The sequence below is a fragment of the Sminthopsis crassicaudata genome, chromosome 4 (assembly GCF_048593235.1).
Source record: "Sminthopsis crassicaudata isolate SCR6 chromosome 4, ASM4859323v1, whole genome shotgun sequence".
In the NCBI taxonomy this organism is placed as follows: domain Eukaryota; kingdom Metazoa; phylum Chordata; class Mammalia; order Dasyuromorphia; family Dasyuridae; genus Sminthopsis; species Sminthopsis crassicaudata.
In genome coordinates this window covers 429,399,855-429,423,654 of record NC_133620.1, presented here as the reverse complement: position 1 = coordinate 429,423,654, position 23,800 = coordinate 429,399,855, and the positions used below count along the sequence as shown (strand labels likewise).

The 23,800-nt window shown below is 33.5% G+C and overlaps 1 protein-coding gene across 2 annotated transcripts in view; it reads left to right on the top strand.

Annotated features, from left to right (window-relative positions):
- Positions 1–21,501, top strand: part of LRIF1 (ligand dependent nuclear receptor interacting factor 1) — a 35,657-nt gene extending 14,156 nt beyond the window's left edge. For both annotated transcript variants that reach the window (XM_074263028.1, XM_074263027.1), the window contains exons 2-4: positions 15,675–17,181; positions 18,316–18,570; positions 20,991–21,501. In XM_074263028.1, the coding sequence (XP_074119129.1) occupies positions 15,688–17,181; positions 18,316–18,570; positions 20,991–21,452 (2,211 nt within the window). In that variant the 5' untranslated portion in view covers positions 15,675–15,687 and the 3' untranslated portion in view covers positions 21,453–21,501. The remainder of the gene's footprint in view (positions 1–15,674; positions 17,182–18,315; positions 18,571–20,990) is intronic.
- The last annotated feature ends 2,299 nt before the right edge of the window (positions 21,502–23,800 follow it).

The window sequence follows — 23,800 nt, the reverse complement described above, 5'->3', positions numbered from 1 at the left end:
AAAAAAAAAAGAAAAAATGAGTCATTGCTGCAATAGCTGGGTTCTTTGAGTTTATCCTACACTAGGCTATTTTGCTTCTCTTATCATATACCTAATCATTTCTGAGCAGTACCAAATAACTTCTTTGTAGTCAAGTTTGATACCTGATACTATTAAGAAAAGAGATAAAATATTGGAATATGGCATATTCTAAGAATCACATTCTTTGATCAGCCAATAAATTTTGTAGGAGTTGAGAGAAGGGATTGATCATTGAAAGCTGGGGTGGTCAGTCGCCTCTCTGTGAGGAGAAGAAGCTGAAAATGGGCTGTTGAAAGAAGGCAAGTGGAGAGTAGGATGGGGAATGGAAGCATTGTAGATGAGTAGAACTGATCACACTATGTGTATGGAACAAGTTTGGCCAGAACAGGTGATTGCTATAGAGAAACAATAATAATAGAGATGAGTTTGGAAAGGAAGTTGACTACCAGATTACAGAGCGTCTTAAATGTTGAAATAAAAACTCCTCTTCTTCCAGGACCCTATTTTTGTAGGGTTAGTTAGTTCTCTAGATATTCTATAATAGCTACATTAAATACAGAATAATTCCATCAAATGATATGTGCTGTATAAGTTAAGCTAAGCAAAATAATGTCAACAGGGTCACAAGTTGGATGAAATAGTCACGTCCTCCTGTTGGATAAGAAAGAATAGTTCGGGTGTACAAAAGTATATTGGGGAGGGCATTTCCATGTAGATGAGTCACCTTCACCATACTAGGCTTTGTCACCACAACAAGGAAACCTGAGGGTGATGGGCTTCAAGTTAACTTCCTATAATTAAAAGAATCTGTAGCTCACAGTTCCTAATGAGGCTCACAGCCTAATGAGATATGATTCTATAAATTTGTTAATACTTATTGGAATAGAATAAGGGTTCAAATAAATTATTTCTCACATTCCCCCCCTTCAAACCACAGAAATATGCTGTTCTTTCTTTGTATTGTTTCAATTTTAAATGCGTGGAGAGGCATTTCTCCATGGGCAATACAAAACGAAAAGGGGGCAGTCTCCTTACTGAGGCACAAAAATTACATTAAAAAAGAGGGAAAATGGGCACAATTTAGAATGATTATGCTGCATTTGATTAAATATTTAACTTATATTTGAATATACAAGAAATGGCTGAAGTGACTGTCAAGAACCACAAGGGAAAGATAATTGAAAAACATGCCCTACATGATAAAATGAAAATCGAGGAACCATAGAACATCTCTTTCAGCATGGCAGCTCAAGCATTGTTTGCCCTGTATACGAGTTCTGGGAATCTTTTGAGTTTATGAAAACAATAAAAGCAATTTTGACAAATAGCTACCCTGTCATGGCTATGAGAGGCAGCATTCTCATAGATTACACAAACAGATCTAGATGACTGTAGCATAGAAAGTGAAGGAAAATAAGGAATAAGTTGAGTTCTTTGACCAAAGGAATTATCAGTCATTTGTATAGGTGGTGGAGTAAAGCCAAAGCAGAAGACTGAAAAGAAGGATTCACAATTCCAGTCACTCTATAGACTCAGGAAAGATGGATTAGGAATGATTTATGAAGAGGATGATGATGGTGGTGTGCTGCTTACTAATTGTATCACATGCAGTTGTCCAATCTTTGAAAAATCTTCTGATGCTATGCTGTGGTCCTTTGCACAGCTTTCCTCTTCCAATTTTGGAGTGAGTGGGGCTTCAGAGAAATCTTTCTAGTAGATTTGCTTTTCTTGTTGATGTCACTTGCAGAGATATCCCCTTCTGTGTTAAAAATCTCTGACAAAATAGATCTAGTTTGCTGTGACAATAACCAGGTTAAGATAGGAAGAGCCAACTCAAATTTTAATAGCACTAATATGAATCTCACTAGACCAGAGATTAGATTGGAAAATTGAAAAAACTGAGAAATTAAACAATTCTAGACCCAAATTTTATATTTGGCATTTATTATTATCTAATCTTCCAAATATTTACTAAAGGCAACTGAAAAATTAACACAATTTACTTTCCTTTCTGTTTCCTTTTAGCTGCTCATCCCTCCCCCAGGAGGATAAGATTTTGTTAGGAAATAATAGAACACTTTTAAAAAAAATTATGATGACCCCTACAACTGAACTGATTTGAAAGTTGCCAAAATAATTGCAATTGTCCGAAAAAGCTCTGGGATGAGATGTGTAAATATATTTAATAGTCAAGTTCAAGACAGTTATTTAAGTTATTTAAAATAAAACATGTTTGTCTTTTAAGACATGCTCAGTATCTAGATTGTAATAATAAACCCAAATAAAATTTATCTTTTCCCATTATATAAGACAAAATATTCTATTATTCTGTTTTTTAAACCAAAATTAAAGATGTTTGTGCTAAATAATTAATAGAATAGCAATTTGATTCCATAAACTATTCCTTCAATATCGAATTATCCTCACATTAATTTTAGGAAGTACTAAAATTTAGGCTAAATAGTTCAAACCTTATGCCTGTATCTCATTGTAATAATTGAAATGTGCCCCATATATTCCTAGGAAGTAAAGATATCGATATTATTGGTTATATTGATAATCTGCCATGATTATAGAAATTTTCCAAAGGAAATAGAGACATTATACAGCAAAGAAAAAATTGCTTCCCTAAGTTCAGGCTAGAGTCTCGTGTGTGTATGCACACACGCATGTGTAAGTGTGCACGCTCATACATACATAGTCAAACAAGTCTGGCTTTACAGTTGGTAGAATATTTTCTGTTTTAAGAGGAAATGTCATAGTGGGTAAATCAAGTCAGGAGAAGCAGCCTTCCCTTTGAGCCTCCATATGTAGTGTATAGATGTCAACCTCATAGGCTTATTGGTATCAAGTATCATTGCCCTAATAGGATTCCTTGATGGTCAGACCTTCGAATCAGTTTCCAAATAACATAAATTACAATCCCATGAAAGCTAATAACAAATTCTAGTTATCATAGCTTCATAGCTTTATGTGGATTTAGTTATTAAGGATCACATCCTTGATGTAAATGAAAAGAGTTCAAAAGTATTTTATATTTTCTAAAACAAGTCATGTTTTCAGGTCAGCTCTGAAGAGTTTCTTCCTTCTAGATCTGTTTTAGGTACCAAGACTTGAGAAATTTAATATGTAAAAAAGAAGAATCATTATATTAATAATGCACAATTCACCTAAAACTTCAGAGAAATTTAATTGTTGTATCATAAGCAACTGATTTGGAAACTAAATCTTTGTCTCAATATTATTAGATAGATGGTTCAAACAATTTTTTACATGTAAAATTCTTAATCTAATTTTGGAAATTTCATCATATCTCCTACTAATATTATGCTGAAAGAATGGTACAGGGTAGTCTTTTAATAAACCTAAATAATCTACCAATTTCTATTATCTGTGATTCAAATGACAATTCAAAATGATCTCTTCCTGACTAATATATATTTCTTAGTCACTAATAGAGTTGTTGGTTGTTGTTCATCTTCTTTCTTCTCTTCCTCTTCTTCCTCATTAGTTCTATTTAATTTCAGCTATGAATCATAGATAATCAATTGTATGACAGGATGTCATGGTCAGGTTCAGAATTAACCAGGTAGGAAAATTTCTTATTAACAAAGATGGGAATAGATCAAGAGAATCCTTTCTTCACTTCTGCAAGGGGGTTCTCTTGATTTTTCCTAGAGACCACATTCATCTGTGGCAGTTCTCAGACTGCAGGGGCGCATGACATTTCCCTTGAAAACTAGCAGCCTTATGCAGGATTATACCTTGATTTAAGATTTGGCATAGCAGAAAACTGAAGTCTTAAGAGAGTCTTCTTTGAATAGCAAAATTTCACTAATCATAGTTTAGGTCTAGATAATTGTTATTTTTATATATAAATATTAGCCTTAAAATTTCATTTAGAATTTTTTTAAACATTCACCAATTTCATTTACAACCATCATTCAAATTGTCATTCTCCACCTTGGTCTGCAGTTAATCCCAAAGGGAAAATATCAGATTTTTTCTAGAATATGATAGAATGAGCATGAGATGTGATTTCCCAGTAGGAAAGTGCCCATATAGGCAAATGGGTCATATCTGGGCATAATTTCTTTGTTGAAAGCTATGGTATGAAAGGGAGCTGTGGCTTTAGAACTAGGGAATAGTTCAAACTTGGTCAAGGATTAACTTGTGTTCAATGATATATATTTTTTTAATTCTCAAAGGCTGTGTAAGCTAACAGATGGCCTTTGTGACCTGCAATATAAGTTGATTAAAAGCTACACAAGTTGACAAATGGCTTTCATGTAAATTACCACTAGAGTAGTATCTAGAGTAATTCATCCTTGCTTAATTGAATCTATTTAATAATGCCTTCTACTATTCCTATTATCCCTACATTGATTCCTGCCTTGTGAACTAAAAATACACACACACATACACACTTGAGGAAAAATGGCTTACCTATCTCATTTACTCAGACCCCAAAGATCTAGTTAGCCTTTTATTTTTATTGCTACTTTCAGATCACAAATTCATACATAGTAAATAATTGGTTCAAAATTGTAGCACTAAAAGATACAATTATATAAGTTTACAGATGATCCTAAACGACACCCATTTATTACTCAAAAGTTTCATTTCTCCACTTTGGGTGAGAGAGATTCTAGTTCCTCAAATGGCATTGTAGAATTTCACACTACTCTGTCAGTAGGACTCATCCCAAGGAACTTCAAAGACAAAGCTCTTCCAAGAGGATTTATCATGCTTTTCTCCTAACAGTAAGTCCTTTATTATTATTTTCTAGTGTTTTTTAAAAAATATACTGTAATAATCATATAATGGATGTATTTATAATGTAACAATATTCAGATTGAAAAGAGGAAGAAACTTGTTTTAACAACTTCTCTTAGCCTTATTGGATTTAAAATATCACCAGTTATGTGATAGTAGTTCCATTAAATACCTTTCATATTTGTCAATTCACAGAAAGTCATTTATCTTAAATTACTTCTGGCATTTTCATGCTAATCATAGTAGTTGATGTATTGCCAACAATATGCCAAGATTTTTCTATGTTTTGAAAGTTAATTAAGCATGTTTAAAGTATTCAGTATACAATTTGCCAATTTTTAACATTCCATGCCAGTTAGAAAAAGTACCTATAAATGGAATAGCATTTGTTCAGTTGTATTCCTACTATAGTGCTCATCCTTTACACAAGCCAGGCATTGTGTTAAACATTTCACAACTATCTCCCAATAACCTGGGGGGACATAAGTGTAAATATTTGTTATTCTCTTTGTACATAAAAGGACTGATTAGATTCTTTAATTTACTATCATAATATTTTCAACCCAATAAATTTTGATTTACAATGATTCATGGCAAACAATTCATGATGATTCTCCCAATTCCCCATTATTGCTTCTTTGAATTACAAAGAAACAAGCCAATTCCTTTAAAATTTCTAAATTACTAATCCTTTAGCACAACTATTGAAACCAAAGTACAGAGTTTAATTAGTTCCTCTAGTAAACTGGTTCTTTAGTAGTTAGTTACACAGTTTATATCAATTTCTTTAAAGGCTTTTAAGCAAGTAGAATTAGTTACAATCATAGATTTTTTTTTTTTTTGTAAATAATAAGCAAATAGACTCAAAAATAACTTAGTACAAGTTCCTCATTTTAGAGTGTCACAGATTTTTAGCTAGCTTTAGAGAAGAAATAATCTATCACTTCAAAATTAACCTTTCTTCTGCTGGAAAACCATTCATTAAGCTATTTTGGCAATTCCTAAAGGGATTGGTGAAAGCTCAACTATGGCACAGGAATGTAATGAATTGTACACTAGAAAACTATCTGCTAGAGATTCTAGTTTTCTGAAGGGTTCAGGTGTCACTTTTTCTCTTTATTTCCTTTCAAATAACTCAAAATTAAATCAACTTATTTTGTTTTTTTTAAGTAGTTTTTTCAAGTTCTGCTTTTTCCTCTCAAAATTTCAGTATTTTACACCTTTCTATGCCCAATGCTAAATTAATTTTTTTCTAACCTGAGATCTATTATGTATGTTTAATTTATTTCTATGTCTTTCTTTTCTATTCATATTATTTAATTCTATCTTTAATAATTCTTTCCCTAACTTATTATAGTCTTATTTTACAATTTGAACTTATTTTCACTAATTGGTTGATTTCAACATGCTTTACCTAAACAATTGATTTAAACTGCAATAGTGTCATTAAACTTTACTTACCTTAGGTTTCTTTGATTTCAAAACACAATTTCTTTTTCTGTACTTTGGGATTTCTCTTCAACCTGGGATCCCTTATCAGGACATACTTGGTGTCCTCAGGTGGGTTGTTTAAAAGCAGTAAAGAATTCCTATTCTACCAACTTTTATTTTTTTCTGAAATTAATCTAAAATTTACTTATACTACTAATAAAAATTCCTCCCTATAATAAACTTATCTCAACTTGATTCTACTCAAAAATTTGTTTCATAAATTGATACTCTGAAACTTCAGACTTAGATATTGGCTAACAAACTTTTTTAGACTTAGAAAATCCTTTTAAAATTCTGAGTTGTTAAAATTATTTAATCTCACAAGATTTTAAATCTTAATTTCCTATTTCCTAAGTTTTTTCTTACTTTAGAATACTTCCCTGAATTTCTATTTCAAGAGTCTCCTGAGCATATCTAATGATTAATAGTTAAGTTCTTAAAATTCAGGTTTCAGCTTTAAATCAATCCCTAGTCATTTAAAAGTCCTTTTAAGGAATAATCTTGTTTTCATTAAATGTAGTAGTTTGCTAGTACCCCATAAGCTCATCAAATTATTTAATAAAGACATCCAAATTATAATTTAGAAACCAGAGAAATTTGGTTATTCCTTTTAATTTTTTTTTTTTTTTTTGCAACTTTTGCTTCCAATTAAAAAAATTTTTTTTTTTTTTTTGCATCTCAGTTTTCAATTGACTTCTCCATCTGTCTTTCATCTCAGCAAACTACTTGGCCAGTTTTAGAAATAGGAAAAAAAAAAAAAGAGTTTTGTTTTCTTTTAAGCCTTTTTTTGGAAATTTGTTTTTTTAAATAGCTTGTTGATTACACCAAAACATAAGACATAGGTAAAATAATCATTTTCTCTTGGTGAACACAAAGCATGAATAGCATAGACAAACCAGGCACATATTTCCCATTCTCTTAAAGATTTTCCTGATTTCATAAGATCCTTTTCTGTTTGAAATAAAGAACCCACTTTTCCTAAATTTAGTTTCATCATTTGCAAAACAGCCGTATACAGAACACATAAGACAAAATATTAATTCAGGCATGAACTTTAAATTTTTTCTATAGGAGATTTTGAAGTCAAGATCTTACCTGTTTCCTCTATTAAGGATGCAACTTATGACCGTCTTGTGGCTGGGATCCTGCTTTCAGCCTAAGCTAATTCTTCTGTTTCCTAATTATATTAATACTTTTAGAATCTTATAAAAGAATAGTAGCAATGCAAAATTGCTTTAATTTGTCAATTGCAGTCACCCACTTAAAGGTACACTTAGTATTTAGTCCCTAATTGATAGAAGAGCTGGTTAAAATTCCATTCCTCTTAGACTTTCTACCAATGTAGAATCACAGGAAGAAAAACTAAGAATGATGAAGAATTGAACAATATCAGTAGTTCATTTGTCGTAAGCTGTTTTGGGGAGATTGTTAAACAAAATTCCATTAACTTTTTAAATCAAAAGTTCCATGCTTTGGCAATTCATTTAAACCCTTTGTGTTATCAAGTCAAACTTGACACTGCTTAATAGCTCTTTCTTTAGTCATCCCTTGACAAGGAAATCAAGGCAGAGTTATCAATTGAGGGGAAGTTCAGGCTCCAAGGGGCAGTGGCCATTAGGGAGCCATTAGGGAAAATTGGACCTGGTGTGCATTTCCTTTTTGGGTCTTTTGCAGGGGCCTACCAGAAAGTCCATGAGTCACTGTCTCATCTTGTGTGTCATTAATGTGTGGATTAAAATTAGTCACCTACAATAAAAGAAACTGAGGCAAAACTCTTGAGTCAATATCACTTTATTACAAGGTCCATGGTTTTCTCTAATAAAGTCTTTCTTACAATCTGAGTTGCCTTCTCCTTCCAGGACTTTCTTTTTATAGGGTTAGATTTTTAGACATTCCATAATGTCTATTATGAACTATAGTTCATAACTATAGTTAAGCAGTGTCAAGTTTGGCTATATCAAATACAGAATAATTCCATCAATTGATATGTGCTGCATAAGCTAAGCTAAGAAAAATAATATGCTAGCAGGTTTACAATTGGATAAATCAAGGAATATCTCCACACAGGAGCTTCTCCTTAGGTTAGGCAAGAGGAAATGGTATAAGCTATTATAGTCAATGACTTAAGTGATCACAAGATGTTCACCTGCTTCTATTGGACAAGAAAGAATGGTCCAGAGGTAGAAAATGAAAATATATTGGGGGTGGAGGGGGAGCTCTCTATGTAATTAAGTTATCATTACAATGGGCTAAAATGAGGGTGGAAGGCCTCTGGTTAGAATCTGTAGCTAACAGTTCTGGGGCCTAATAAGCAGAACTTTGATATGATTCTATCAAATTGATTGAATTGAATACTGCTTGGAATATAGTAGGGGTCCATATTATGTATTTCTCATATTCAACACTTACTAAAACCTAGAGGTTGTCTTAAGTGGTAGAAATATAAATACAATAAAAGGAAAAATCATCCCTTCTCTGAAGGAGATGCAGATAGAGGACAGATAATACATAAAAAGCTGAAAAGGGGCAGAATTAGGAGTGGAATCAAAGACAAAGACTGCTCTGGGGACTTTTTAAAGTTTACTTTCTGGAAGGAACTAACCAATCAGAGAAAGGGACAAAGTAGACTTCTGGTGTGAGAAATCCAGGAATGAAGGAAATTTCCAGGGTGAGGTGGCTTCTGTCGCATGGTAGAGATAGGCTGCTGAGAGTGCAGAGTGGACTCTGGAGAAGAATAAAAATTAGTCTGGCTTGGACACTTTCCTTATATACCATATCTGTCTTTCTAACAAATTGGTCTTTTGACTATATCAGTAGCTAATCAAGAAATGACTTCAAACATCAGTGAGTCATTTCCCATATATTAAAATTTAGTTTCTTTTTATGTGATGCAGTTTAGTACTTACCATGTCTAACTCCCTGATTCTTAAAATATCACATATAACTTTTAGACTTCATTATAACCTATAAATCTATCCTCATTCATTACTTCTGATTCATTTTTTTTCCAAAATATTTTTTACTGTCCTCAGCTACTTCTACTTTTGCTTTGAAGCCACTGAGTAACAGTATTTTTAAATGGGGGGGAATAAAGATTACTAGATTAGGCAATAAATATTTGTCTTTCACTTATAATATGCCAGGCACTCTGCAAATTGCAAATATGGAAATATGAAAAAAACAAAACAAAAACCAAAAAACCACTGTTCCTGCCATCAAGGAGCATGCATTCTAGTGAAGGAGACAATATACATAAAGAATATGTATGATGGTATTCTGAAAAGACCTGGCATTAGCAATTGCAAAATGTAGCAGGAAGGGGCTGAACAGGTTTCCTGTAGAAAATAAAATTTGAGCTGAACTTTGAAGAAAATTGGTGAAATTGTGTGAAAAGGTGAGTGGTAAGAGTACTCCAAGTATAGAGACTATCAATCAATAGTGCATAATATAGTGCCTAGCACATAATAGGTGCTTAATAAATACTTCTTATCTGACTGGAGATGGGAGATGGAGTGATATATTGGTTGACCTACAAATAGGCCATTAATTATAGTTGGATTGCAAAGTATATGGAGGGTAATAATTTGTAAGAAGACTGGAAAGGTAGTCAAGGACTGAGTTATGAAGAGCTTTTTCAGAGTCCCTGGCGTCCATTGTGTACCTAACAGGTTTTTATATGGTAACAGGAAGCCACTGAAGCTCATTAAGTGTGGGAGGAATATGGCCAGACCTATGCTTTCTAAAAGTCATCAAGATTCTGAATTATACCACTTTTCTTCTTTGTCTTGATTTAATTTGAAGGTTCTTTTTGAACTCATTGATTTTGGTACCTCTTCATCTATTGCAATGAGTGTTGATGCTTAAGTTGAAGCCATCTACTTTTCACCCCTCATCTCTTAACTGAAGTTCTTATTTCTTAATTAAATTAAAGACAAGACAAAACCTGATACTATCTATCAAGCACTGTCTCTTCTGTCCATTTTTATATTTCTTATCCCCTTAAAACTTTTCACTCCCCCTTCTCTTCCATTGCCCCATCCTTGAAAGAAAAAATAGAAGTAGACTTTTCTTTTTAAATATTCTGCTTGGACTCATTATTCAGTAGTAGTTATATTCTCACTCATCCTAATGATTTTGAGCCCTATTCCACATTCTTGACTTAATATTCCCTCACATTTACCCAACTTTGCTCCCCTCAATGTCCTAAATTCCAGGTCCGCCTCTACCTTCCTTCCACTGTGCTTCTGGAATGCATGCTTCATAACTGGCAACACTCTTTCTTCTTAAACTTAATTTTTTATGGGACTTAATCTAATTGCTTCCTATCTCCTTCAAGAAGTTGCCCTTTAATTTGTCCACTGGTTCCATCTTTACTATCTACACATATGTCTAGATTTCTGCCTTTAATGGAAAATAGAAACCAAAACTTTCATTTGACTTTTTCATTCTTTAAACTTGTTGTACTGGATCTCTTCTATCTTTTACTGCCAAACTTCTTTAAAAAACTATTTATACTCATTGTTTCCACTTTCTGACCTTGAATTCACTTTTTAAAGTCATTAAATCTGATTTCTGCCCCCATTCCTCAATTAGCATTCCTTTCTCCAAGGTATTTATCTCCTTATTTTATTTTATTTTTTAGTTCTTAACTCCCAACTTTGCTGTTTTTGAACTTGTTGATTGCTATCTCCTAGATATTCTTTCCCCCCCCCGGGATTTTTGTGACATTGTGATGTTCTGTTTCTCCCACTGATCTGATTGCTTCTCCTCAATCTCTTTTTGCTGACTCCATATCCCTTCTTCTTTGCATAGCTCTGTCCTGGACTATCTTTTTTTTTTTTTTTTTTTTTTTTTCTTTTTTCACACTCTTGGTTCTTTTACTTGATTTAATTGATCCCCCTCGTACTCTCCTTAGCTGAATTGTTATCCAAATCACCCCAAACTCCTAAAAGTGAATATACTTATCTTTTTCTTGAATGTTCTTCATTAACTCTCTTTGTACTCTTATTTAGTGACTTTATGCCTTCCCATTAGTTTAAGAATCATGTCCCAAATTTGTATATTCAGCCTCATTTTCTCTCCTGACTACCAGGCCCAAATTATCCAATTTTTTTTTTTTTTGGACTTTTTGAACTATTTGTTCCATATATATCTTAAAACAATTTCTGTTTCCTTCCTTCACCTGTCCCTCAACCCCAAATCACCCAGTCCCCAAATTTCCCTTTTTCTGGTGAAGATACTGTCATCTTTCTATTGACTCAGGTTTTGTTAGTCAATGCTAATGAATCTTGCAAGCTGATGATGTTATCCCAATGATGAACTTCCTAGAGCATAGTGGAGAAGTCCATCAGGGAAGTTCCAAAGTAGCATGGCCAGGTGAGAATTAGGAGATGCCTGAATTGAGCTCTCTCCTTAAATGGAAGCTTGGAGTTTCTCAATGAAGTAACCATATGGTAGGCCTTCAAGCAAAAGCTGGATGACAAGACAACTTGCTATAATTTAGAGATATTTTTCTTACAATAGATACTTTATGAAAGATTTTCTGTTGCTCCAAGTTCTCTGTGGGGCCAAGTGTAAGAATTCTCTAATTCCTTCTCCAGAATGATAGCTTGCATTTACTTGAAGACTATTAGTTCCCTCTAGTCTTCACTTTAAAACATTCCCTGTACTTTTGACTAGACATTCAGATAGCATAACCAATCTTCCACTAACTTGGTCACCTCCCTCTGGAAATGCTCTAGTTTGTGCACGCCAATCCTAAAATGTGGCATCCAGAACTGAACACAAAACTACAGATTTGGTCTTATTAGAGAAGAGTGAAATGGGTCTATCAACTCCCTTATGACAGATACTAATTATTAAGCACCTAAAAGTTGTTTAAGGAAATAAAGCTAGTCTGATGTGATGTGTTCTAATAATAGTTGTGCCAGCTGTACGATCCTCTTCCTCTCTTTCTCCAAATATTGCTAGTTGACTGGTAGTTAAGGGGAATACATGGATAAAATATATAGATTTCAGCAACAGTTGATAAAGTAATTTAAACAGAATAGAGAAATATGAGCCAAGATTTGTTTGGTTAGGCAGATTTAGTATTGGCTAAATGATTAGACTCAAAGAATCCAATGAAGAGTTTGGATTTGATGGCCTCTCAGGTTCCTCCTAATGCTCAGATCTATAATTCTGGGATCTATGGATTGATTTCTCCTTTAATTTCAGGGATGCATTTAGCATCCAAGAACATCTTGACAGGCTAGAATGATGGGGTAAATTTAATGCATGTAAGTGCAAAGTTGCATTCTTGATTTTAAAATTTTGACTTGGCTAATATTTTCCAAGACCCCAGGAATACATATTTATTGGCTCTCATTAAGTATATTCTGTCAGTCATCGACTATCAAATATAAATGACTTAAATGGGGGTTTGGAAATCATAGCCTCATTTTTCAATCAGAGAAGCAGAGGGAGAATCCCAAGGCTAATGAAATTTTGTAAGGTGATGACTCTCTCCTAATAATGATGTTTGTGAAGTATGGTGGAGAAGTCTTTCAGGGAAGTCTCGAAGTAATAAAGCCAGGTAAGAATGAGGAGATGCCTGAATTAAACTCTTTCCTTAAATGGAGAAGATTTGGAGCTTCTCAATGAAGAAATAAGGAAGGAATATGATCCATTCTTACACTCCATGCAAAGATGTAAAGTTGTAATATGGGGAAGGTTGAATAGAGGGGATGGCAAGTACACCAGGTGAGTAATGTGTGTAAACCTGGAAAAGTATAAAATGAGAGGGATGACCATAATGGACTTTGTTTCCCTCTAGTGTTCAGATGGATGATTATATGACTTTATGGGTTGTTGCCTTTAGTGACTTAGATGAAGATGGTATTTAATGGAATAGGTTGAGATGTGACTTTAAAAGCACTTTAAAAGTTGAGCTTTAAAATTTGTAGTAATAAGTAAAAGGGAGATTCTGTCCTTATTGTTTGTTTTTCTATTTAATTACATTCTGCTCATCTTGTTAGTTAATTCTTTAATGTGTTGATTCTGGTCTTTGTATTATTTTCTAGTGTATAAGATATAAAAATCTTTCCTTTATACTTTAAGGATTTGTCATTTCTTTGATATTGATATGGCCTCTCTTAATGCTAATTATAATCCTTTCAGATGATCTAGAGTTTCTGTAACTAAAAAAAAATAAATCACTCTGTGGCTTTGTTTGTGAAAATGCCTTCAAACCTAACTAGACTGATTTAAAGCAACAAACATGCAGACTTGTCTGGGGTCTCATTAAATCTTTTCCAACTGGTTAGGAGTTACCAGGGATTATATTCCACTGGCAGGTTTTTCTAGAAGCAAGCCACTTCAGACAGTAAAAAGGAGTCAGAAAGTGATTTCAGTGGAAGTTAACATAAAACAGGTGCTTCATCATAGAATAGCAGATTTGATAGTTGGAATAAATATCAGTCATCCCATATAGCAAAGAAATCCCTTTTATAGCGTAATAAGTGATCATCTAGCTTCCCTTCTAAGCCATTCTGGTTCTTACAGCTCTGTCAGCATTTTATAAAGCTTTCCCGATATCTAACCCACATTTATTTCTTTGCAACTTTTACTCATTGCTCGGTTCAGGCAAACCAAATAAGACTATTCTGTTTTTCCCACATGACAGACTTTCAAATACCTGAAGAGAACTTTCATGTATTCACTGAGTCTTTACTTCCAACTAAATATGTCTAGTTCCTTCAGCTAATTCTCATGTCATAGATTCAAGGCCCTTCTTTGAACACATCCTAATTTGTCAATGTCATTTTTAAACTATGACACCCAGATATGGGCACAATACTTCAGAACTGTAGTCTGACAAAAAACTGAGTACAGATGGATTATCAATTGTCTATCCATGAAAACTTTGCCCCTTTTAATGTAAGCCAAAATTTTTCATTTGGTTTTTTAGCTATTCCATCCTACTACTGACTCATTGAGCATAGTTTTTTTTTTTCCCCTAAAATGTATGAGATGAATCAGATTGTCCTTTTTGAGATACATTATAATTTCATTTATCTTTTCTTAGCAGTTGTTATTTCTTAGTCTTTTAATACCTCTTCCATGCTTAGTTGGGTCTAATAGCTTATTTGCAAGCAACTTTGAAATAGCCTTTAACATTATTTAAGTGACCTTTTTTTTTTTAGCTGTATATGAGTATTCTAACTTTAAATAGTTGTAGTACTGGATTTTTACAAACAACACAAGATGGCAGCATTTCAACATGAAAAATGTTTTTTTTTTTTTTTTTTTTTTTCCCCCTCTTAAGAATGCAACACAGCTTTCCTAGGTTTTAGCATTTTAAATTAACTAAAGGCTTTTCTGGTTAGAAGATCATGAAAAAATGGCATTTTTAAAAAAGTTCATCTTTATGTATTTCCATTTGCCTGAGGTAGTAGTAAAAAACAGAAGAAATGACGGCAAGTTTCAGAGAGATAGGGATTTAGATTTAATGTCAGAAAAAAGCTTAGAGCTGATCAGAATTTGAATGCTGTACTTTGAAATGTGGTAGGTTCCCTTTCAATAGGTCTTCAAGAGCAGAGATTATGTTGCATTTGGGGTTCTTTTGTATATTGTTTATATTCAGGGCCTTCTGACATTCCTTCCCACTATCAAAAATATTTGAAAGTCTGTTAGCAAGGGTGGGTGCTTTTGTAGATAGGTAGATGAACAAATATAATGAAAACAGGAATAACAAGTGCATTTTATTTCTTTGAAATAATAAAATCATTTGGAATCAGGGCTTAGGGCAGTGGGAAGAGTGCCAGACCTTAAGAACTTTGAGGCAATTGATAATCAAAGAAGTAGTAGATGAAGGATCAGGAGTTGATTCCAGTGGAAAGGGGAGAAAGTAAAGAAATCATCTAGTTCATAGCTCTTTGCAGTTGGCACTTAATTGTTTGTTGAATAAATGATAAAGAAGCAGTGAGAAAAGAAGATGAGAATTACCACATATGTGAGGAGAGGAGATAAGTTTTGGAGAATTAAGAGAAAAAAAAGAATGTGGGGAAGAAATAGTATAAGTGGGGAAATGGACATTTCTCCCTAATATGTGAATCTTTAAAATATTAAGAATTCATTCCTGTTTTTTGGATCACATACAAGTTTTGAATCAGAACTTTACTTTGTCAACTGGTTATTGCTTCTATTTGAAGAATAAAAATTGTGTTTTTGACTACATTTGACTAAGTTTCCTCTTGCTTTATCAGCTTGAGAGCTAAAAATCATAGGGCTAACTGAAGAATTCATTGCTTTCAAAGATCGTATTTGCAAATGTTTCTGGTTTCTTAAAAATAGAAACATGCACATTGTAGTGTCCTATATTCATTTATATGTAATTTTTTTTTAAGTATTGCAGGCTGCATGTATCAAGTAGTTCAGACGACTGGCCTGGATGGAAAAAATCTTCTGAAATTGCTTCCAATTCCCAATTCCCCTGGAAACCTTCTGCCACTAGTTCAATCTTCAGTCACATCTGATACTTCAAAAGGGAATATATCAAATCCAGTTCATGTTACTATTCAGACTCAACTTGCTAGCACTCCTACAACTGCATCTATTCAGTTTCCTGTTTTTCAGGCAACCAATTCTGGAAATTATTTTCTTTCAACAAAAGTTGATAAATCTGAAAATGCTAGAGTAGCCTCTGTGGGGAAAGAAAGTTTGGCTTCAGCTTCAACAGCTCAGAGTAATTCTATGAAAGTTGAAAGACTGGCCTTGCAAAAAATCACCATTTCTCCCTCAACTACTCAAGGTGACACAACATACATGTTAGTAAATGCAAAGAATCTACCAGTGACTGTAAAATCTCCTGTATTACCATATGGACACCATTTACAAATACCTGCCAATGCTGAAGTAAAATCTCTACCAGCATCATCTTTGCCACCGCCAATTCAGCAGAAGATACTTGCAGCTGCAGCTACAAACACCTCAGGAACAGCAGAAGCTTCAAAGATACCAACTGTTATTTATGTGTCTCCAGTAAATACAGTAAAATCAGTAGTTCCTAAGACTTTTAAAAATATTTGTCCCAAACCTCCAAATCCCACGGAAGCTGCAAAGCAGCCCATGGTTGTAAGCACTTCACAAACACCTGTGAAAAATCCTGCCACAGATGTATCTAATAATGAAGGCCAGCAATCTCGAGATACACCAATGAAATGGGTTGTAAGAGAAAATCCACAATGTTCCCCTTGTCTTGTTCCTGTCAAATCTTCAAACAACATGGCTTCAAAAATTTTAAAAACATTGATGGATATGAAGAATGTTGAAACTAATTCTTTAAATATGCCTCCATTATGTTCAGGCACTTCGGGTGGAACTCAAGCAAAAATCACACCCATTAAAGATAATGCTTTGGTTATGTTTAATGGGAAAGTCTATCTATTGGCTAAGAAGGGGTCAGAAGTTCTTCCATCTCAAACGGATCAACAGAATTCTGTTGCTTCTGATGCATCACCAAGAAAAGACATGTCACAAACACCTAATGCCAATTCAGTCACAAAAATCACTAATGAGGTTGTAAATATTGTCTTGGCAAAAAATAAGACTACTCCCCAGAAGGAGACAAAGTTGATTTCAGACACACAGCTTGCTTCTGAGCCTGTTCCAAGTTTAGAGAAGAATAATAAAGTGGAGTGTACGTCTCTTTCTGCCCAAAGTCCACAGCATGTTACGCAGCCCCAGTGTCTAGAGCAGTGTAAGACTGTGCACATAAAACTAAACTTACCAGATGTCAGTCCAGTGCAAAATGCCAAAAAAGAAACAAGTGTCAGCCACACGAAAGAGAAAAGTTCTTCTGATGATACAACTATTACATCAAAACACTGTGTTTACACAGATCAAGAACCAAAGGTAATTCTCCCAAGCTCAGCATATGTCTCATATGTTTCTTTGCATGCATATTGACATTTTTTTTTTCTCAGTAGGGCAATGATTGTCATCCATGTTGCCTTTTTCTCCCTCTACAGAAACACTGGATGAAGTACTCATTTTGAAATTTATGAAATTGTATTTTGTAGCAACCACTGGGGTTGAAGCATGCAAATAACCTGAGGGAACTGGGAGAGGAGAGTGTAATTGACAAGTCCATGCAGAACCTTGCACTGGAATCACTTTTACCAAGTCCTAAAAATAAGTACAGGCACTCTGGTCTGGAAGAGCTTAGGATTGACATTGCTTATTCAAAGCATAATTAGGTACTTTATATTTTAACCATAACTCTGATTTTAACATTAGACCTGATCAACATTGTACTTTTAGAATGACTTTTATCTTAAATTTTTTTTTTTTTTTGAGAAAAAAAGATATTCTATTGATTTCTTGAATTAGGAGGAAGGAGGCAGGTGTCTTCTCTTTCTCATTAACCTTTTCAGAGCCAGTTAGTTCCTGAGTTCTTGATTTTCTCTTCTGAATACTTTTCCTTCTCACCTAAGCTCAGTTACTCATGAACATAACCATTCATATACATGCCATTTTTAGTACTTTCTTTGATTTTCTGTCATTCTCTTCTGTCATAGAAGTTGTTGAATGGACAAGGAAGTAGATGACTAAGTTCTGATTGTTACTTGCTAGACTGGTTAAACAGGTCAGCTTTTTTAGATATTTTAATTTCCAGAAAGCCATGAAGTAATATTTCTTAATTGTTGTGACTCATTTACTTTTTAATTTCATGTGTATTAGTAGTAGTAACAGCAGTAGTAGTAATTACCTGTTACTCTTTTGGTATAGAATCAAGTCAAAGACTAGTAAAAATATAATTAAACGAGAAATTGTAGGGGAGCTTTTAAGTTTCACACTGTGGAATTCAATTTTCAGAGTGTGGGTGGTAGAACAAGGATTTCCTGTACCTAGCCTAGCCATTTAGGATTTTAAAACATGCTGTTCTCTTTTATGTAAGATGAGGTAATCACTTAATTGCAGGTCTGTTGAAACAGCTTGAGTAATTTACAGCATTGTTTATGTGTTGTATTCTCTCTCTGATTTTAGAACCAGGGTGAGATGGCGTTTGTATTGGAGACATATACTCACAGCAGAAGTCAGAAGGAATCATGTCGGAAGGACTATGCTGAATTAAGAAAGACTTTTGGTATCACAAAAGATTTGAGAGTGCACCTCACCCGAATTCCTCTATTTGACTCCACAAGTTTATATTCCCCTACCAGTTTGACAAACAATATTTCTTCCAAAGAATCAAAGATCATTGTGGATCTAACATCTGAGAAAGATGAAGAGAGCCAGGAGGTAAAATAATTTTAAAATGTCTTCTGTAGGTTCCAAAAAAGGAACATAAATTTATTCATTAATATTTTTAAAGATTTTAGCTCTTAGGAAAAAAAAAATAAGCAGAAAGTTCTTGCCTATGCTTTTAAATACTTGCCAACAAAAATAAAAATATAAATCCCAAATTAATTTTTTGGAAGGATGTAGTACATGTGTTTTAAGATATGTGATAATGTACTTAATGCTTTTTCTTTTTTAATCGTAAAGCCAAAAGGAACATCCAGAAGTTACCTAACATTCCTTGTTTCCAGACTGAACTCTATCTAAAGTCATTTGTATAAATAGGTGTTCATCTTCAATTTTTTGTGACAGCAAAAATTCAGCAGCCTCCCTCACTAAACCTTTTAGGATACAAAATGTTTTTTGACTCACTAAGGAAAAACTTTCTAACAAACATACTTATCTAAAAGCAGAATGAATTGCTTCAGGAAATACTATTTTCTTTGCAGATGATATGAAACTAAAAAAGTTAACTAAGTTGAATGAGAGGTCCAAAAAATGTGCTAAGTTACATTAAAGATCTAGATTTTTAATTTTTATTTAATTTTTTTATTATTCCCTTACCCTACCCTCACTCCAGGGAATGGGGAGAGGAAAAACCCTTGTTAACAAATATAAAAGCTAAGCAAAACAAATTCCTAAATTTGTCATATACCCAAAATAACCTTGTCTCCATTTTACACCCTGTATCTGTCACTTTTGGATCAGGTAATGAGCAGCCTGCTTCATCAATTGGTCCCCTAGAATTGTGGTTAGTCATCAGATTAATCAGAGTTCTTATAAGTTTCAAAATCATTTTTTCTTTACCATGTTATAAATGTATAATTTTTCTTCTGGTTTATTTTCTTCATTCTAATCAGAGCCAGATTTAATAAGGTAACATTTAACAGTTAAATAGAATGTCTTATACTTAGATTAAAAGGAATACTCTCCACAAGTACAAATTGGGAAAGAAGCAGCTGGACAGCATTTCACTGAAAAAACTTGAGTGAACAGTCAGATGAATAAACTGCAACCATAGGTGCCAAGGGAGATAACAGCTTGGCCAGAGTCTGACCCAGTCAGACTGTATAACTCAAATAGTACATACAGTTATCGTTGCTACATTCTAAGAAGTAAATTGACCAACCAGAAGATGTTGAGTAGAAAAGAATCAGTAGGGGGAGGAGACTAGAAATTATACCAAATAAAGATTGGATGAAGGAATACAGAAAGTTACTTTAAAGAAGAAATGGAGTATGATAATTAGTTTGAAGGACTTTTATGGAAAGAGAATTAGACTTCTTTTGATTGGCTTCTGAGAGTAGAACTAAGAATAGGAGATAGAAATACTAGACAGATTTTGATTTAATAAGGAAAAGTTTCTAATTGTAGCTAGTAGAAAGAGCTGTCTCAGGAGGTAATGGGGGCCCAATCATTGCCAATTTTAAATAGATCCTGGATCACCATTTGTTGGGATCATATTATAGATCAGTTTCTTAATCTTTTCAAATTTTTGAATTTCTAACCTTTGCTTTTTCCATGTGTGAAGCACATTTATCAAATAAAATCAGAGGACATATTCAAAAGAAATAATTTGACCTTGGCATCAGAGGCCTTTCAATGCTAATGCTAATGGATTTAAAGACAAATGTACAATATTATATTCAGTTTTCTACTTTGCCTAGGAGCAGAGAATCCTGGAGTAAAATCTAGCTTCCAATGGGCCAAATGTGTTCCACAGGAGTGAAGGGAAATAATCATTAGGAGTTGTCATGTTATTTTAGTGCTTATTGAGAATGACTTTTCATTCATTCATATTCTCACTTTCATTTCTCCTCTTTGTACCTGTCTTTATGTTATTCCCATCCACAGAAGAGAAGGAAATTAGGCAGATTAATTTATAAGGTTCTTTGCTAACAGTATAACTTTGTTTTAGTCAGTCATTTGAGTTGAATATGAAAATATGAACTAAGTAAAAATTGTCTAAGAATTATCAGTGGATTGTAGCTTATTTATTGTGTTATCATATATTAAAGTGGATAATAGTTTTCTCTATTTCTCCTATTAAAAAAGGAAAGAAATAAAAAAGCATTATAGGAGGAGGGGGAAAATGGAGGTGGTTATGCCCTCCCCATACTATAATATGACATAGGTAAGTGAGACTAATAAGGTGAGCTTGTGACAGACTGATAAAATTCAGGTCAATTTAATGAGCATTTATTAAGTGTCTTCTATTCTAGGTGTTGTGTTAGGTATCCAAAGACAACAAAGAAATAATTCCTTTGCTGAAGGACTTTACATTCATTTGAGCAATACAAAGTTTTTTCCAACTATCAAATTGTGTTAAACTTGTTAGCATGATGTAAATAATACCTTTTTTTTTTCCTTTTGGGATTTAGCATACATTACAACAGGACTTGGATAAGAAAAGAAAAGCAAAAACTGTTATAAAGATAGACAGTATCAAGAAGAAGAAATCTGGGAATGATGTGAACTCATCTATGGACACAGGAACTGATCACACCATTCCTCAAGTTCTTAACAGTATATCACCCAATTTAGCTTTATCACCACAGAGTAATAATCTCATTGGTTGCATGAAGTCCCGGCAAGAGAATTCTCCTGAACGAGAACTACGTGCCCCAGGTGGCCTTGACAGAGGTACACGTAGTCCAGCCTCTGTTTCTTTTGAACAAGAGCCTCCAGATAGTCAAGACTGTTATATTGATGAAAGTTTCCCTACGACATTGCCAGAATTGGATGAAACTATACGAGATGAAAAAATAAAAAGACTTAAGCAGCTACTGAAAGAAAGAGAAGCAGCTCTTGAAGAAATTCGTAAAAAGATGCAACAAAGTTAAAAATGTAGCTGTTGACTTGAAAAGATCTTAATGAAGTGTTTATTTCTTCGCTTGTGGTTTTGTATAAATTATTTAAATGTACAGGTAATCTGAAAGCTTTTTTGAATCTAAAACATTGTTTTTGTCACTGAATTACCGAATGTGTTTAAAGGGGTTTAAGAGACTGAAGTAGAACTGTTCTAAGTACTTCTAACTTGGAATATGTGAAATTTGTCTTAGGTGTGATTTTTTTTTTTTTTTTTTTTTTTTTGTAAAGGAAAATTTGATACTTTTATATAATTTTGATTTGAACTTTCGAATGCTAAGCTTATACAGTTGTGATGTGTCTTTTCCAACAGTTAATTTTGATAAGATTCCAGAAATCCTTTAGGAAGAAAATCTGACCTGTTTTTAGCTTTGCCACAGAATTCTGTAGATAACTTTGGGAAAGTTGCTTAATGATTTTATGTGGTCTTCTTATCTGTAAAATGAAGGTAATGATATCTGTTCTCCTACCTCACTCATATATTGAGGATTGGGTGATACATACACACATATATTTTTTTATTCCATGGAAGAAAGGTCATAATAACCACAATGTTTAAATGTTACAAATTTCTTTTTTTTAAGATGAGGACCTTATATTTTGTAGTTTGTACCAGATTGTTTCTTGTGATCCAAAACATTTTTGAACCAGGAATTAGAATGTATTGTATCTTTGAAGTGGGAATTTCCATTAAGATTTAACTACAATATTTTATTTTTATTTTTTTTTTTCTCCTAAATATACCTTTAGCTGGAGTGAAATATGAAGCATAGTTTGGTTAGTGGTTAACCATTCTTTAGTGCATAGTCATTGCTTTGGATTGTAATAAGCTAACTATGTAGTACATTTTTTAAATTACAAGAAAAATATTTTATAGCTGCTGCTAAAGTGTAGTCATTGATTTTAGAGTAATTTCAAGCATTGGAGGTGGGAAACACTGGAAGGTAGGTGTCATTTTTTAACTTGGTTATCAACAGATCCCTAGGAAGAAGAATTGATTTTGGAGCCAAAAATAATCATTTAAAAAAAAAAAAAAAAAAAAAAGATTTCAGTGATGGTCTTAAATTTGACATTGGAACAGCACCTTCTAGAAACATTCTTTTACAGTTGAATGATGTCTCAAATCGACCAATAACAATAATATTGTTAGGGGTATAATCTGTCTTCCTATATTATTTCTCCTGTATAAATGAAATGCAAGAAGTATAATTTATATCCTTAGTGAAAAAAACTCCAACAACTAATAAGGATTTAGGAAGTTATCATGAGGGATGTAGCGAGGGAGAGAACCCAGGGAAAAAAATGGTAAGTGTAGTAAAATGAATAATGAATTTTGCGAGGAGATCTGGGTTTAAATAAATACTTATTATAGGCCTGTAACCATGAATAAGTCATTAAGCTTCTGAGGCCTATTTCTCCATCTTTAAAACTAGAATTGCCTGCCATAAGGTTGTAAGGAAATTGCTATGTAAATTATAAGTACTATATAAATGTAAATTTAATATTACCATCTTATAATTAGTTTTTGTAGAAGAGAATAGGAGGATTTGGACATTTTAATATCCAACGAATCTAGGTCTTTATGTTCTACAGAGACTACAAATACCAATCCTACTCCCTTTGTGTTGTCCTACTAATATAATCCTATACTTCTTATGCAATTTTAATTAAACTTTCCAAAACTTTGCAGAGAGGGGTCTCAGTCTGAAGGAAAATAATTCTCTTTAAGCTCAGTGTCAGTTTGGCTCTGGGATAGGATATATTAGGAGAACAGAGACATGACTCCTTTATATTCAGTGAACATACTTTCCCCCTGAATTAGGGGGAAGAGAAATCAAACCAAAATTGGATTAGGTACAGTTCTGGTATGATAACAACTGGATTTCTGGCACTGATCTATCTGCTACAGCAACAATGAGTAAGGCCCACTAGTGTCCATTAGTAATGAGCAGATCAGTGAATTGTACTTGTGTTTTCATTTCAGTTAACCTGATCCTTATAGCCAAGGGTTCTTAATCTGAGGACTTAAGATTTCAGGAGCCCCATGAACTTGGATAGCAAAACAAACAAAACATCTTCAGTATAATTTCCATTGTAGTTCTTTGTATTTTGAAGCATTTAAAAACATTCTGAGGATCAAACGGAGACTTTGATGCCATAAAGGGTTAAGAATCCCTGCTTTAGAAGCATTTGGAACATGGAAGTGGTATTAAAAAAAAAAATACCCAGATGGTTCTGTGATCTTTTATATTCAAAAATTCCCGTTAGCAGTATAGATCACCACTCATGGATACCTGCTTATCCTGTGCAGCTCTTGTGTTTG